The sequence below is a fragment of the Palaemon carinicauda genome, chromosome 16, assembly GCF_036898095.1.
Source record: "Palaemon carinicauda isolate YSFRI2023 chromosome 16, ASM3689809v2, whole genome shotgun sequence".
NCBI classification, from domain to species: Eukaryota; Metazoa; Arthropoda; class Malacostraca; order Decapoda; family Palaemonidae; genus Palaemon; species Palaemon carinicauda.
Window position 1 is genome coordinate 101,519,240 of NC_090740.1, and position 15,631 is coordinate 101,534,870.

General features: G+C 41.2%; 6 protein-coding genes across 6 annotated transcripts; all 6 read left to right on the forward strand.

Moving 5' to 3' along the window:
* The first annotated feature begins 1,533 nt into the window (after positions 1–1,533).
* LOC137655454 (uncharacterized) lies at positions 1,534–3,133 on the forward strand. The gene is made up of 2 exons (XM_068389351.1): positions 1,534–1,782; positions 2,162–3,133. The coding sequence occupies exons 1-2, from the start codon at positions 1,534–1,536 to the stop codon at positions 3,131–3,133; spliced, it is 1,221 nt and encodes a 406-aa protein (XP_068245452.1).
* A 402-nt stretch (positions 3,134–3,535) lies between these two features.
* LOC137655455 (uncharacterized) lies at positions 3,536–4,507 on the forward strand. Its single transcript, XM_068389352.1, has one exon. It carries the CDS (start codon positions 3,536–3,538, stop codon positions 4,505–4,507), a length of 972 nt encoding a protein of 323 aa, XP_068245453.1.
* A 240-nt stretch (positions 4,508–4,747) lies between these two features.
* Positions 4,748–5,464, forward strand: LOC137655456 (uncharacterized). Its single transcript, XM_068389353.1, has one exon. It carries the CDS (start codon positions 4,748–4,750, stop codon positions 5,462–5,464), a length of 717 nt encoding a protein of 238 aa, XP_068245454.1.
* A 49-nt stretch (positions 5,465–5,513) lies between these two features.
* Positions 5,514–6,500, forward strand: LOC137655457 (uncharacterized). The gene has a single exon (XM_068389354.1). The coding sequence runs from the start codon at positions 5,514–5,516 to the stop codon at positions 6,498–6,500; it is 987 nt and encodes a 328-aa protein (XP_068245455.1).
* Positions 6,501–13,643: 7,143 nt separating this feature from the next.
* On the forward strand, positions 13,644–14,150 carry LOC137655458 (uncharacterized). Its single transcript, XM_068389355.1, has one exon. It carries the CDS (start codon positions 13,644–13,646, stop codon positions 14,148–14,150), a length of 507 nt encoding a protein of 168 aa, XP_068245456.1.
* Positions 14,151–14,195: 45 nt separating this feature from the next.
* On the forward strand, positions 14,196–15,134 carry LOC137655459 (uncharacterized). Its single transcript, XM_068389356.1, has one exon. It carries the CDS (start codon positions 14,196–14,198, stop codon positions 15,132–15,134), a length of 939 nt encoding a protein of 312 aa, XP_068245457.1.
* Positions 15,135–15,631: the final 497 nt, after the last annotated feature.

A 15,631-nucleotide genomic window follows, 5' to 3' on the forward strand; every position in this document is an offset into this window, starting at 1 on the left:
TAACCTTACTCTTACCCATATTTACTCTCAACTACCTTCTCTCCCACACCCTTCCAAATTCTGTCACTAATCCGCCAAGCTTCTCTTCCTCGTCTGCAACCAGTACAGTATCATCCGTAAACAACAACTGATTTAGCTCTCATTCATGGTCATTCTCGTCCACCAGTTTTAATCCTTGTCCAAGCACTTGAGCATTCACCTCTCTCATCTCTCCATCAATATACAGATCCCTGTCTCAGCCCCACTCTCACCGGAAATCAATCACTCATTTCATTTCCTATCCTAACACATGCTTTACTACCATTGTTGAAACTTTTCACTGCTTGCAACAACCTTCCACCAACCCCCACCATATCCCCCCACTGAATCCTCTTACAATATACCCCCACCATATCCCCCACCATATCTTCCTACCATATGCCCTCGCCATATCCCCCCACCATATTCTCTAATCATATAGCCCCATCGTATCCTCCGAACATATACCCTAACCATATTGTCCCACTATATCCCCCCACCATATCCTCCACCCATATACCCCGACCATCTCACCTACCATATCCTCATACCATAAAACCCCAAAATATCCCCAACAACATCATACCCCCATATACGCCCACCATATCCCACACCATCTCCTCCCACCATATACACCCAACATAACACCCCACCATATCCTTACACCATATATCCCCACCATATCCTACACCATATGCCCCCACCATATACCCCCACCATATCATCCCACCCTATCCCCCACCATATAATCCCACTATATCCCCCTACAAATCCTCCCACCATATATCCCCACCATATCACCTTATCATATCCTCCCATCATATAATGCAGCTATATCTCCAATCATATCCTCACACCATATAGGACCATAATATCCCTCCACCATATCCTCCCATTTACCCCTACCATATCTCCCACCATATTTCTCCACCATATACCCCACCATTACGTCCCACCATATCCCCCACCATATCATCCCACCCTATATTAAACCATATCCCCCCACCATTCCCTCCCACCATATCCCCGGTGGCCGGACAGTTGCGTCCCAGACATTTGCGTACCGGACATTTGCGTCCCGGACATTTGTGTACCAGGACATTTGCGTCCCCGGACATTTGCGTACCTGGACATTAGTGTACCGGGACAATTGTGTACCGGGACAATTTGTGTACCTGGACATATAAGCATCCGAAATATTTTGAATTTACCATATTTTAAAATCTCTCTCTCTCTCTCTCTCTCTCTCTCTCTCTCTCTCTCTCTCTCTCTCTCTCTCTCCTCAGTTACACCTTAACTTTATATTTAAACCCAAGAATTGTTTGGTATAGAAATTCATTCATTAATACCTTTAGTAACTTTAAACAAGCTGAAAGGTAGTTTACCAGAAATTAAAAAAAAAAATCTTTTCTAAAGCAGGAGAAAAATAAGCTAGCAATTCTAGTTCTCGCCAGAAGTGTGTAACACAAACATCTATTGGTATTAGTATTTTATATATTTCGAAACTCGGAACCCATGGCTAAGTTCCGGAAATCTAACACTAGTGGGAAAATATTTGTGGACAATGAAAATTACAGCTACCACTATCATAAGAAAAACTCTGATGAAACAAAAACATACTGGAGGTGTGTAGTGCGATCTTGCAAAGCAAGAATTCATACAGTGAACGACGTAGTTACAGCATGCCACAATGAGCATAGTCATGGCTCCTCAGCTGCAGAAGTCAAAGCTCAAGAAGCTATGTCCCAGTTGAAAAATACTTCAGTGTTAACGTATGAACTATGAAGAAGTCTTATCGGAGAAACGATCGCTAATGAAGATGAGTATTTCATTTCAAAACTGCCTTGTTTTTCATCAATGGGAAGAAATATACGTCGATGGAGACAAAAGGCACATATACCCTCCCCATATCCCCCCATCTCCTCCCACCATATAACCCTACCATATCGCCCCACCATATCCTATCACCATATATTCCACCATATCCCGCACCATTTCTTCCCAAAATATCCCCCACCATATCCTCCCACTAATAACCTTGCTATTCCCCACCATATCCTCCCACCATATACCCCCACCATATCCACTTACGATATCCTCCCATCACCTACCCCAAAAAGTATACCCCAAAATATTCCCCCAGCATATCCTCGCACCATATACTTCCACCATATCCTCCCAACATAACTCCCGACTATATCCCCCTACCGTATTCTCCATTAAAATACCCAAACATATCCCCCACCATATCCTCCCACCATATTCCCCAACCATATCCCCCCACCATATAATCTCACCCTCTAACCCGACCATATCCCCAACCATGTCCTCCCACCATATACCCCCACCATATCCCACACCATATCCCCCTACAATAACCTCCCACCTTATACCAGCACCATATCCCCCCACCAAATACCCCTACCATATCGCCCGCCTATCCCCTAACATATCCTCCCACCATATCTCCCACCTATCCTCCCTCCATATCCCGCCACCATATCCTCCCACTTTATACCAACACCATATCCCCCACCATATCCTTCCACCATTTACCATCACCATATCCACCAACAATATCCTCCAAAGACATACCCCCACAAATTCCCCCATTATATCCTCCCACCATTATACCCCCACCAATCCCCCCACAATATCCATCCACCATATACCTCTACCATATCGTCCTATGATATCTTCCCACTATATAACCCCAACCATATCCCCCACGATATCCTCCCACCATATACCGCAACCATATTCACTCCCAATAACCTCCCATATTACACCACCACTATATCCCCCCACGATATCCTCCCACCATATACCCATACCATTTCCCCTTACCATATCATCCCACCATATACCACCACCATATCCCCCCACCATTCCCTCCCACCATATTCCCCCACCATATCCCACCACCATATACCTCAACCATATCCCCCACATTATCCTCCTACAATATATCACCAACATATACTCTACCATATCCCTCCACCATATCCTCCCACTATATACCCCCACCATATCCCCAACCATATCCTCCTACCATATAGCCTACCTACTAACATATACCCTCACCATATCCCCCCCATCTCCTCCCACCATATAACCCTACCATATCGCCCCACCATATCCATCCACCATATATTCCACCATATCCCGCACCATTTCTTCCCAAAATAACCCCCAACATATCCTCCCACCATATACCCTGCCTATTCCCCACCATATCCTCCCACCATATACCCCCACCATATCCACCTACGATATCCTCCCACCACCTACTCCAAAAAATATACCCCAAAATATCCCCCCAGCATATCCTCGCACCATATACTTCCACCATATCCTCCCAACATAACTCCCGACAATATCCCCCTACCGTATTCTCCATTAAAATACCCCAACATATCCCCCCACCATATCCTCCCACCATATCCTCCCACCATATTCCCCAACCATATCGAGCAACCATATAATCTCACCCTCTAACCCGAACATATCCCCAACCATGTCCTCCTACCATATGCCCCCACCATATTCCACACCATATCCCCCTACAATAACCTCCCACCTTATACCAGCACCATATCCCCCCACCAAATACCCCTACCATATCCCCGCCTATCCCCTAACATATCCTCCCACCATATATCCCACCTATCCTCCCTCCATATCCCACCACCATATCCTCCCACTTTATACCCACACCATATCCCCGATCATATCCTTCCACCATATACCACCATCATATCCACCAACAATATCCTCAAAAGACATATCCCCACAAATTTCCCCATCATATCATCCCACCATACACCCTCACCAATCCCCCCACAATATTCATCCACCATATACCTCTACCATATCGTCCTATGAAATCTTCTCACCATATAACCCCACCATATCCCCCCACAATATCCTCCCACCCTACACCCCAACCATATTCCCCCACGATATCCTCCCACCATATTTCGCCACCATATTCCCTCCCAATAACCTCCCACATTACACCACCACTATATTCCCCCACGATATCATCCCACCATATACCCATACCATTTCCCCTTACCATATCATCCCACCATACACCAGCACCATAATCCCCCCCACCATTCCCTCCCACCATTTCCCCCCACCATATCCCACCACCATATACCTCAACCATATCCCCCACATTATCCTCCCAAAATTTTTCACCAACATATACTCTACCATATCCCTCCACCATATCCCCCCACTATATACCCCCACCATATCCACAACCATATCCTCCTACCATATACCTAAAAACATATACCCTCACCATATCCCCCATCTCCTCCCACCATATAATCCTACCATATCGCCACACCATATCCTCCCACCATATATTCCACCATATCCCGCACCATTTCTTCCCAAAATATCCTCCACTATATCCTCCCACCATATACCCTGCTTATTCCCCACCATATCCTCCCACAATATACCCCCACCATAACCACCTACGATATCCTCTCATCACCTACCCCTAAAATATACCCCAAAATATCACCCCAGCATATCCTCGCACCATATACTTCCACCATATCCTCCCAACATAACTCCCGACTATATCCCCCTACCGTAATCTCCATTAAAATACCCCAACATATCCCCCCACCATATCCTCCCACGATATTCCCCAACCATATCCCCCCACCATATAATCTCACCCTCTGACCTGACCATATCCCCAACCATGTCCTCCCACCATATACCCCCACCATATTCCACACCATATCCCCCTACAATAACCTTCTACCTTATACCAGCACCATATCCCCCCACCAAATACCCTTACCATATCCCCCGCCTATCCCCTAACATATCCTCCCACCATATCTCCCACCTGTCCTCCCTCCATATCCCGCCACCATATCCTCCCACTTTATACCCACACCTCATCCCCCACCATATCCTTCCACCATATACCACCACCATATCCACCAACAATATCCTAAAAGACATATCCCCACAAATTCCCCCATCATATCCTCCCTCCATATACCCCCACCAATTCCCCCACAATATCCATCCACCATATACCTCTACCATATCGTCCTATGATATCTTCCCACCATATAACCCCACCATATCCCTCCACAATATCCTCCCACCATACACCTTAACCATATCCCCCTACGATATCCTCCCACCATATACCGCCACCATATTCCCTCCCAATAACCTCCCACCATACACCACCACTATATCCCCCCACGATATCCACCCACCCCATACCCATACCATTTCCCCTTACCATATCATCTCACCATATACCACCACCATATCCCCCTACCATATCCTCCCACCATATAGCTCAACCATATTCCCCCCCTATCGCCCGCTCCATATCCTCAGAACATATACCCCCATATCCCCCACTATATCCTCCTATCATATACCTCAACCATAGCCCCCTACCATATCCTCACACCATATACTCTCACTATTTCCCCAACTATATGCTCCCAACATATACACGCGACCATATACATGCGCTCACTAAATCCCCCCAATATATTCTCCCACCATATCCCCCACTATATCCTTACACCATATACCACCACCATATCCCCCAACAATATCCTCCTACCATAATCCCACTATATCCCCACTATATCCACCCGTCATATACCACCACCATATCCCCCACTATATCCTCCCTGCAAATACACCATCATACCCCACACCATATCCTCCCACCATATACCTGCCTTATCCCCCATATCTTCCCACCATATACCCCCACCATATATCCCCAACCATATCCTCCCACAATATACCTTCACCATATACCCCCACCATATCCTCCCACCATATACCGCCACAATATCCCCAAACCATATCTTCCAACCACATATCCCTACCATATACACCCAACATATACCACAACATATCCTCCAACAACACACCGCCACCAAATCCCCTATCATATCCTCCCACCATATACACCCACCATATCCCCCACCATATCCTCTCACCTTATACCCACACATAATCTAGCACCATATCCCCCACCTTATCCACCTACAATATACCCCTACCATTTCCTCCAACAACATCCTCCCACCATATACCCCATCACATCCTCCCCCCATATACCCCCACCATATCCCCCAACATATGCTCCCACCATATACACCCACCATATCCCCACACCATATCTTCCCACCATATACTGCAACCATATCCACCCACCAAATCCCCCTATCATATCCTATCACCATATAACCCCCATATGTCCCACCATGTCCTCCCACCATAACCCCCCACCATATCCTACCACCTTATACCCTCACCGTATCCCCCCATATAGTCCCACCATACATCCTACCATATCCCACTATCATATCCTTCCCCCATATAACCCACCACATTGCACCATTATATACCTTCTCCATATCCTGCCACCATATAGCCCCACCATATCATCCCACCATATGAAATAATCATATATTACATGTTTAAAACACATGACGTAATAGGTCATTGTGGAAGTAGAAGCTAGTGTGAGAAGGGCTGTAGTCAGATCATAGCAGGATGCGAATACCAGATCTCAGCAATGTAACATTTTTATGAAGAATAAACACAAATACGAATCGTGAGAAAGAGTTATGTCGCCACCGGATGCAGGTGTCTTCCTATATTAATGTTTAGTTTACATTATGTGTTTAAATGCTGAGATAACTGACTAAACGATATCTGTAATATCGATATTTTAGCCAGTTATTACTAAGACATCATACGGAATGGTCATCCGACCAAACCAGCTATACTCCTGTGATGGAGACGTTAACACTGTTGTTTTTAAAGAATGAACCATTTTAAAGTTAACTTACTTGACTTTACTTGAAGATGTAACATACCAACTAACATACTTAATGTGTGTTAACAACAGTAGCACACTAATAAATGGTGGCAGCGGTAAAACTCTAAGAATCAGAGAAAGATCTTCAAGAACCAGCGAATAAAACTCTAAGAATCAGAGAAAGATCTTAAAACACCAGAGGTAAAACTCTAAGAATCAGAGAAAGATCTTCAAGAACCAGCGAATAAAACTCTAAGAATCAGAGAAAGATCTTCATGAACCAGCGAATAAAACTCTAGGAATCAGAGAAAGATCTTCAAGAACCAGCGAATAAAACTCTAAAAACCAGAGAAAGATCTTCAAGAAATCAACAGTAATGAATCTACAATTTTGACTAAGTATCATAGTCCATCGAAAAAATGAAACATTTAATGAATGTTATACGTACAATCTGAGGACCTGGATCTTCAATCAACATCCTAAGAAAACCAAGGACCCGCGTACAACGCTTACAAAACATATCCAGGAAGCACTACATTCAACGGAAATCGGACCGAAAACATTCACCCAAACATCAAGAGAGAGAGAGGAAATCGGACCGAAAACATTCACCCAAACATCAAGAGAGAGAGAGAGGAAATGACGACATCACACAACGCCATATAAGCTAAGTACATTTTCATATTCATTTCAGTATTGAGCAGTGAGGTTTAGTTACCACGAGTCGATAGTCCATTATTACTGGGGTGGGTTGTTTGCTAATCTTCTATTTCCTTTCATTAAAGGAAACTGTGTTCAACTCCGAATTCTCATCTACAATTTTGTTTCTCTCTTTGTGCTAATTTCGTTTTCTTTCAGAAATTCTCGGGAAATATCTTTGTGTTCCGATTTCTTTCAGAAATTCTCGGGAAATATCTTTGTGTTCCGTTTTCTTTCAGAAATTCTCGAGAAATATCTTTGTATTAGTATCATTGTTTTGGGGAATTTTGTTATAATCTTTATCATTTAGTGCTTATGCGTTTACGCAGTGGACGTCTGTATTCATATAGATATTTTGATAGAATTGCAAGGGGTCGAAGAGATAGGAAAAGAAATACCGTAAACATGACGCCCCCTGTGAGCCCAGCCCCTGGACCAAGTAACGCAACAACAGGACAGGTTAACCCCCTCCCGATTGTGACACTTGTAAATGCTAGATCAGCAATCCTTCCTTTTCAGGGTCAGATTAATGGGTTCCTGCCTCAGAATGTGGAGTCATGGATTTCATCCATCGATGCCCATTTAAATGCCAAACAAATCGTAGACCCTTTTGTATAATTACAAGAAGCTAAGAGTTTTATAGATTTTTGTAAAGGAGATGCGAGTGCGTATTTAAGAGGTGTTTCATTTTAAGAAGCAGTTACCTAGGATGATTTCAAAGTTAGGTTAAGTGCGGTCTATGGGGATGAAGAAGCCTTGGAAATAGTATTAACGTTAAGAAATACACTTATTCAAGCCACTATGACTCGGCTTAATGTTATTGAGAGAGCAGCTCTCATAGCTGATAGGCTTAATGAATATCAAGATATTTTAGGTAATTCCACTTGGGTTACTAGAGATAACATTTCCGTGAAAGATTTTTTACGATTAATGTATTTAACTTGCATGACTCTTATGTTGCCTGAAGCTTTAGTGCGGTGTTTTGATAAAAAGTTAACGCCTGCAAGTACGGAATTGGATGTATATAAACAGATAAAGAAACACATGTCTAAGTGTCCTGACCTTGATCCCGTGTTAACTCAAGTTTTTGCAAAAAATTAAACAAAGCTACAACAAGTAAATGTAGTTAATAATAGTCAAATTGCAGGAATGACGTGTTATAATTGCAAAAGTCAAGGTCACTTGATTGCGGACTGCAGAACGAAATTCTGCTCGATACATAATAGTTCGACTCATTCATATAGTCAGTGCTACTCGCGTAAGACACAACAGAATCCTAGAAATACACAGTCAATTCCACAGTCAGTTCCATATGGAAATAAAAAGAAAAATCCTCATTTTAATAAGAAGAAACAGCCAAACCTCAATGTAATTCAGAATCCCAAACAAACAAACAGTTCTTCGAATAACGCTGAGCCTGGGTAGTCAAACCAGACCTCCCAAGGTCAGACTAATTTTCAGGATGTACAGAGCAAAGCAAACACCACATAAATAACTCCAGTGGGGAAGAGAGTGATGTTGTGTCAAGGTCATTCATGTCAACATCAGTAGTATTGAATAATCAATTTAATGTTTTATCAGATCATTGTGAGGCAATATATTTTCCTAAGAAACACACGGCCGAATTAAGTAAATCAGTGCATGCTCCTGTAGATTTGCAATGAATTCATACAATAATAAGCCAAAATGAGTTACAAACAACATTATATGCTGTAAATTTAGAACACAGATCCTTTACATTATTTTTTTGCCTCTGGTAGTCCACGTAATATCATGGATTTGAGGACACATCATTTGTTGTTTTCGAACTTTCCGATAGAAAAATCCGGAGTGAGACTCTCGGGTATAGGAAATAATGAATTAAATGTAATAGGCGTAACTCATGTTCAGTTCAAGGTCGGTAAGCGCACGTTTGCCGATACATTTGTTGTTGTACAAAACATTGATATGTATCCAGCTGTAATTATAGGATACCCATCTATGGGCAATCAAAACATTATCTTAGCCCCTGCCAAGCACGGCATGTATATCAAAGGAAAATTCTATAAGTCTTCTAATACCTTAAAATCAGTTTTGGATAAAAAGGAGACAACAAATGTAACCGTAACGTACGTTGAAGAACCAATAACTTGTCTCACTAATAAAGAAATAATATACACGACCCAGCAGAATTCTCGTTCACCCGTAATATCATCTTGCACGCAATTTATCGAGCCAAACGTACCTTCGAATTTAATAGTGCAAGTAAAGAAAACATTACCGGGATCTGAAATATTAATCCTTTCCGACACTTTGAAAACTAACGGATTGTCTGTCACACAAGCTATTTGTACAGTAGGCTCACATCAACAATGCAATATTTAAGTCTGTAATCATTTAAATACCACATAAGTAATTCACAAAAATCAATATATCTTGGATGTAGAAGTTTATAAACATCGTATTCTTACCGTTGCTGAAATCAATCATGCTCAATCAGTTGCGGATGAATCCCTTATGCAATCTATTAAAAATAAAATCAATAAAGACATTCAAAACAAAGAAATTCAGCAGAAAATTTTTGGACTTTTAACTGAATATCATGATGTTTTTTCCACTACGGATGGATCCTTAGGAAAAACAGATGTGATCGAGCATCAAATAAGGTTAAAGGACAAGCAGAAAATTATCTATGTACCCTCGTACAGACTCCCTATGAAATTCCAGAATGAAATAAATGATGAAGTAGGTAAAATGCTGGAAGAAGGAGTCATTAGGAAATCGAACAGCCCTTATAATTTTCCATTAATAGTTGTACCGAAAAAAGTTCGAACATGGCGTATCTGCGTAGACTTCCGTCGTCTAAACGAGGAGACGATCCCTGAACGATTCCCAGTCCCATGTACTGACGATATTTTGTCTTTGTTAGGTCAGAATAAATATTTTACCAGTTTGGACTTACTTAAAGGCTTTCACCAGATATCATTACAAGAAGATAGTATCCCATACACAGCCTTCAGCACAGCCAGGGGACATTATGAATTTTTACGGATGCCTTTTGGTTTACGTTGTGCTCCTATAACATTTACAAGAATGATTAACATAGTGTCTGGAGACTTGCTAGGGGATATATTGCAGGCCTATATGGACGACCTTGTAATCTTTTCCAATACCTTAGAAGAACATCTACGCAAATTAAAACTAGTACTACAGAGACTAAGACAACATAACTTAAGGGTAAAGATTAGTAAGTGTGAATTTTTCAAAACAGAATTGATATATTTGGGTTATATGGTGTCAAGCCAAGGTCTTAAAGTAGTCCATGATAAGGTGTCGGCCGTCCGTAACTTTCCTATACATACTAATGTCAAGGGAATACAGCAATTTCTGGGTTGTAGTGGATATTACAGGCGTTTTATACGCAATTATTCAATAATAGCTGCTCCATTAACTGATCTTACGATGAAGGGCGTAGATTTCATATGGTCTGAGCAGCATCAACAAGCGTTTAATACCTTGAAAGATGAACTGTGTAGTTCTCCTATCTTAAAATTTCCTGACTTCGGTAAGGAATTCTTCATTGCAACAGACGCCTCAGACATAGGAGTAGGTGGGTTATTGCTTCAGCAATATGATAAACAATTTTTCCGAATAGCTTTTTATTCTCAAAACCTGAAAGCTTCCGAAAGAGAGTATGCAGTAATAGACAAGGAAGGGCTAGCTATTGTTAATTCACTAGTGCATTTTAAGTTCATAATATACGGTTATCCCGTTAAGGTTCTTACTGATCATAAACCACTAACCAATTTCTTTAAAGGCTTCAACCACAGCCCCAAACAAACTCGGTGGCATTTGATCATTCAAGTCTTTGGCGTGAGAATCGGGTATTTACCAGGGAAAGCAAATATCATTGCTGATGCATTATCACGCAACCCTGTGTCATCTTGTACGGAGCCTTTAGCTGAATTAATAGATATATCAACATCCATACCTATTGTTAAAACGATATCTGAACAAGAAGATTTGGGCTAGAGTGCTGAATTATTACAGACTGAACAAAGAAAAGATCAGAAATTATAAAAAAATTATAAATGCTTTGAAAGGCAATCATAAGAAAAAGGAATATATAAAGTATAAGCAGCAGAATTATATAATCAAAGACAATATTCTGTGTAGGACTGTGACAAGGAAAACCCGCAATATACCACATGTAACTAACGACCAGGTAGTAGTACCAATCTCACTTATTTCCACTGTCCTGAATTGGTTGCATACAAATCCATTGCATGGACACCCGGGGTTCTCATTAATGTCACAGAAAGCCAAATCATTGTATTATTGTCATACAATGCTTACAGATATAAAAAAACACATAGCTAATTGTGGTACATGTAAGGAAAACAAAGGGCATACGAAAACACCTGTCAGCCTAGGGGCTTATCCCGTGCCCAATAAACCCTTTGAAAGAATACATTTAGGTTTATTAACAGGATTTTACGAGTCAGACAGAGGAAATAAGCACCTCATAGTAATTTTAGATGCTTTAACTCGATATACAGAACTAATAGCGCTTAAAATTAAAACTGCGATTGAATGCGCTAGGAAGTTTTACGAGCGTTACATTTGTAAACATGGAACTCCACACATCATAATCTCAGACTCGGGTGGAGAATTTAATAATCACTTTCTTATCTCATTGGGTGAATTCCTTAGCATAAAGAAAATAAATACCATGATATATCACCCAGAGTCGAATGGGCTAGTGGAAAGAGCAAATAGGAAGGTTTTAAATATATTAAGAGTAACACTACGGGGATCAGACCCCAACTGGAATATTGTAATACCTGCGGTACTGAGTACTCTGAATCATTCATATCATATATCAATTAAAATGTCACCGCACGAAGCATTGTATGGTACCCTAGTTAGAACGCCTTTCCATGTATTAACACCTACAACTAATCTATCATATCATTTAAAGGAATGTATAAATGCAAGCAAAAGTCGTTTTGATATCCTTCGAAAGAATTTAGAAGAATAACAAATCATAATGAAAAGGAATCATGATAAAATAGCGAATCCAACTAAAATATATACCGTGGGTGATAATGTATACATACAGGTAAATGTACGTAAAGGACTCAATTATAAACTAACACCTAAGTTTGAAGGCCCATTTAACATTTTGGAAACATTAACGGCCAATAGGTTTAGAGTTCAAAACGTATCCCAACCCACTGATGAGAGAATCGTACCATTGGCTCACATAAGAAATTAAAATAAGAGGGAAAGAAGTGAGGAAAAGATTTTTATTTGTATGTTAAAAGTTTTCTTCTTAATACAGGAGTAATTACATATATTTTTCTCATTACAGGTTTCCAAGATGATATTTTTGTTGTTGGGAGTGATATTGTTCGCTCAGACATTTTTCTCGTGTGGGATGAGCTCTAAAACTAAAAGTATAAATTTTAAATATGGCACTATAGTTGAAAGACAAGAAGACGTTTTTATTACATAAAGTAACGTAGTTGTTGAAGTGCGAATGCAAGCAATTTTTCTCCCAGAGAATGACGTCACTAGCTTAAAAAGCGCCATTTCAGGGTTTGCTGTCTCATTAAATGAATTGCTTAGAAAACCTTTTCCTTTTAATACAGAGAGTTAGCTTGCATCAACACTAAAATTATCAGAGATGCTATCTGAAGACTTGCAAAATAAGACTTATGAGACAGAATCTTTGACTCGTGAACTTTTGATGTGGACTGTAGGACACGAAAATATTGAGAAACGTAACCCATTTGTTTTTGCTGCACTAAACATCTTTGGTTCTATTGCAAGTTTAGGTTTAGGAATTTCCAATCATCTTAAGAATAGTAATCAAAATAAGAAAATTGAGTTCTTGACTCATGAAGATGAATTGACTATGTCAGAACTAAGGAATCAGTTAGCTTCAATCAATCAAATTATGAGTTTAGTAAATGAGCATTCAAGTAATATCAATCAGATTATGGAAGTACAGGATTTGTTGACAACGTTAACGTATTATGATTCAAAGATAGATCACATACATAACAGAATTACACATTTCATTGAGAAATCAAAAGATTATATGGAAGCTATCACGTTAGTGATTAAAGGTGTACTGTCACCCCACAATATCCTCCCTTTATCTATCCACCATAACCACCATCATATCCTCTCACCATATACCCCCACTATATCCCTATCATATCCTCCCACAATATTCCCTCACCATATTCCCTACCTTATCCTCCCACCAAATACCAACACCATATACCCACATCATATATCCCCACCATATCCCCACCATTTCCTCACAACATATACACCCAACCTATCCCCACCCATATCCTCTCACCATATACCCACACCATATACCCCCAACACATCCTTCAACCCTATCCTCCCACCAAACCCTTTACCATATCCTCCCATCATATACCCCCACCATATCCCCCACTATATCGTTCCACCACATACCGACACCATATCTCCCCACCATAACATCCCACCATATACCCCAGCATATCTTCCCACCATATCCTTTCACCATATACCCCCACTGTATCTCCCAACATTTCCTCCCACCTCATAGCACCACCATATTATCCCACCATATAACCCCCAATATCCACCCACCATGTCCTCATACCATATACATCTACCATACCCCCAACATATGCTCCCATCATATACCCCCACAATTTCCCCCCACCATATCCTCCCACCATATACCAAAACTCTATCCTCCCACTATCTCCCCCTACCATATCCTAGCACAATATACCCCCCATATCCCAAACCTTGTCCTCCCAGCATATCCCCGCCCCCTATATCCTCACAACTTATACTGACACGATATCCCACCAACCATGTCATCCCACCATATCTCCCACCATATCCTTCTAACATATGCCTCCAGGATATCCCCCTACAATATCTTTCTACCATATACCCAACCATATCCCCCTATCATATCCTCCACCATATAACCCACCATATTGCTCCATTTTATACCCTAACCAAATCCTCTCACCATATAGCCCCACCATATCATCCCACTATATACCGCCAAAATATCCTCCCTTTATCTTTCCACCATACCCACCACCGTATCCTCTCACATTATACCCTCACTATATCCACCACCATATCCTCCCACCATATTTCCACACCATATCCCCTATCATATCCTCATACCATATACTCAAACCATATACCCACACCATATAACCCCGCCATATACCACACCATATCGTCACACCATATACACCCAACCTATTCCCACCCATATCCTCTTACCATATACCCACACCATATACCTCCACCATATCCTCCAACCCTAATCTCCCACCAAAACTGCTTACCATATCATCCCATCATATGCCTCCACCATATCCCCCACTATATCTTCTCACCACATACCCCCAACATATCTCCCCACCATATCCTCCCACCATATACACCACCATATCTCACCATCATATCCTCCCACCATATACCCCACCATATAACCCCACCATATCCCTCCACCATTTCCTCCCACCTTATAACTCCACCATATCATCCCACCATATAACCCCCAATATCCACCCACCATGTCTTTCTACCATATACCTCTACCATATTCCACACCATATCCTCCAACCATATACCTACACCATATCCCCCACCATATACTCCCACTATATACCCCAACTATATCCCCCACCATATACTCCCTTGCCGTTTGAAGTATAAAATGCACATAAAAGGCCATAATCAGCAACTCCCACCTGAAGTTTTTGAAGACAACGCCAAACTTCAATGAAACGACTGGAACATTTTCGTTAAAGAATCCCGTTATTTCCATAAAATCACTGTTCAAAGGGAAAACAAACAAACACCGTTATGGACCGGTAGGACTATTCAGGTGTATTACGATGTCAAACACGGTTAATCCTTTAAAAGTCAGCACAAGCATGGCATCGAAGCTCTCCCTTTGTCTTTACTAATTCATATATCTATTTTGCCTAATGGTCGAACATAATTAATCGAGTTTTGCAATGAATAATTTCGTCAGCTCGGATGAAACCG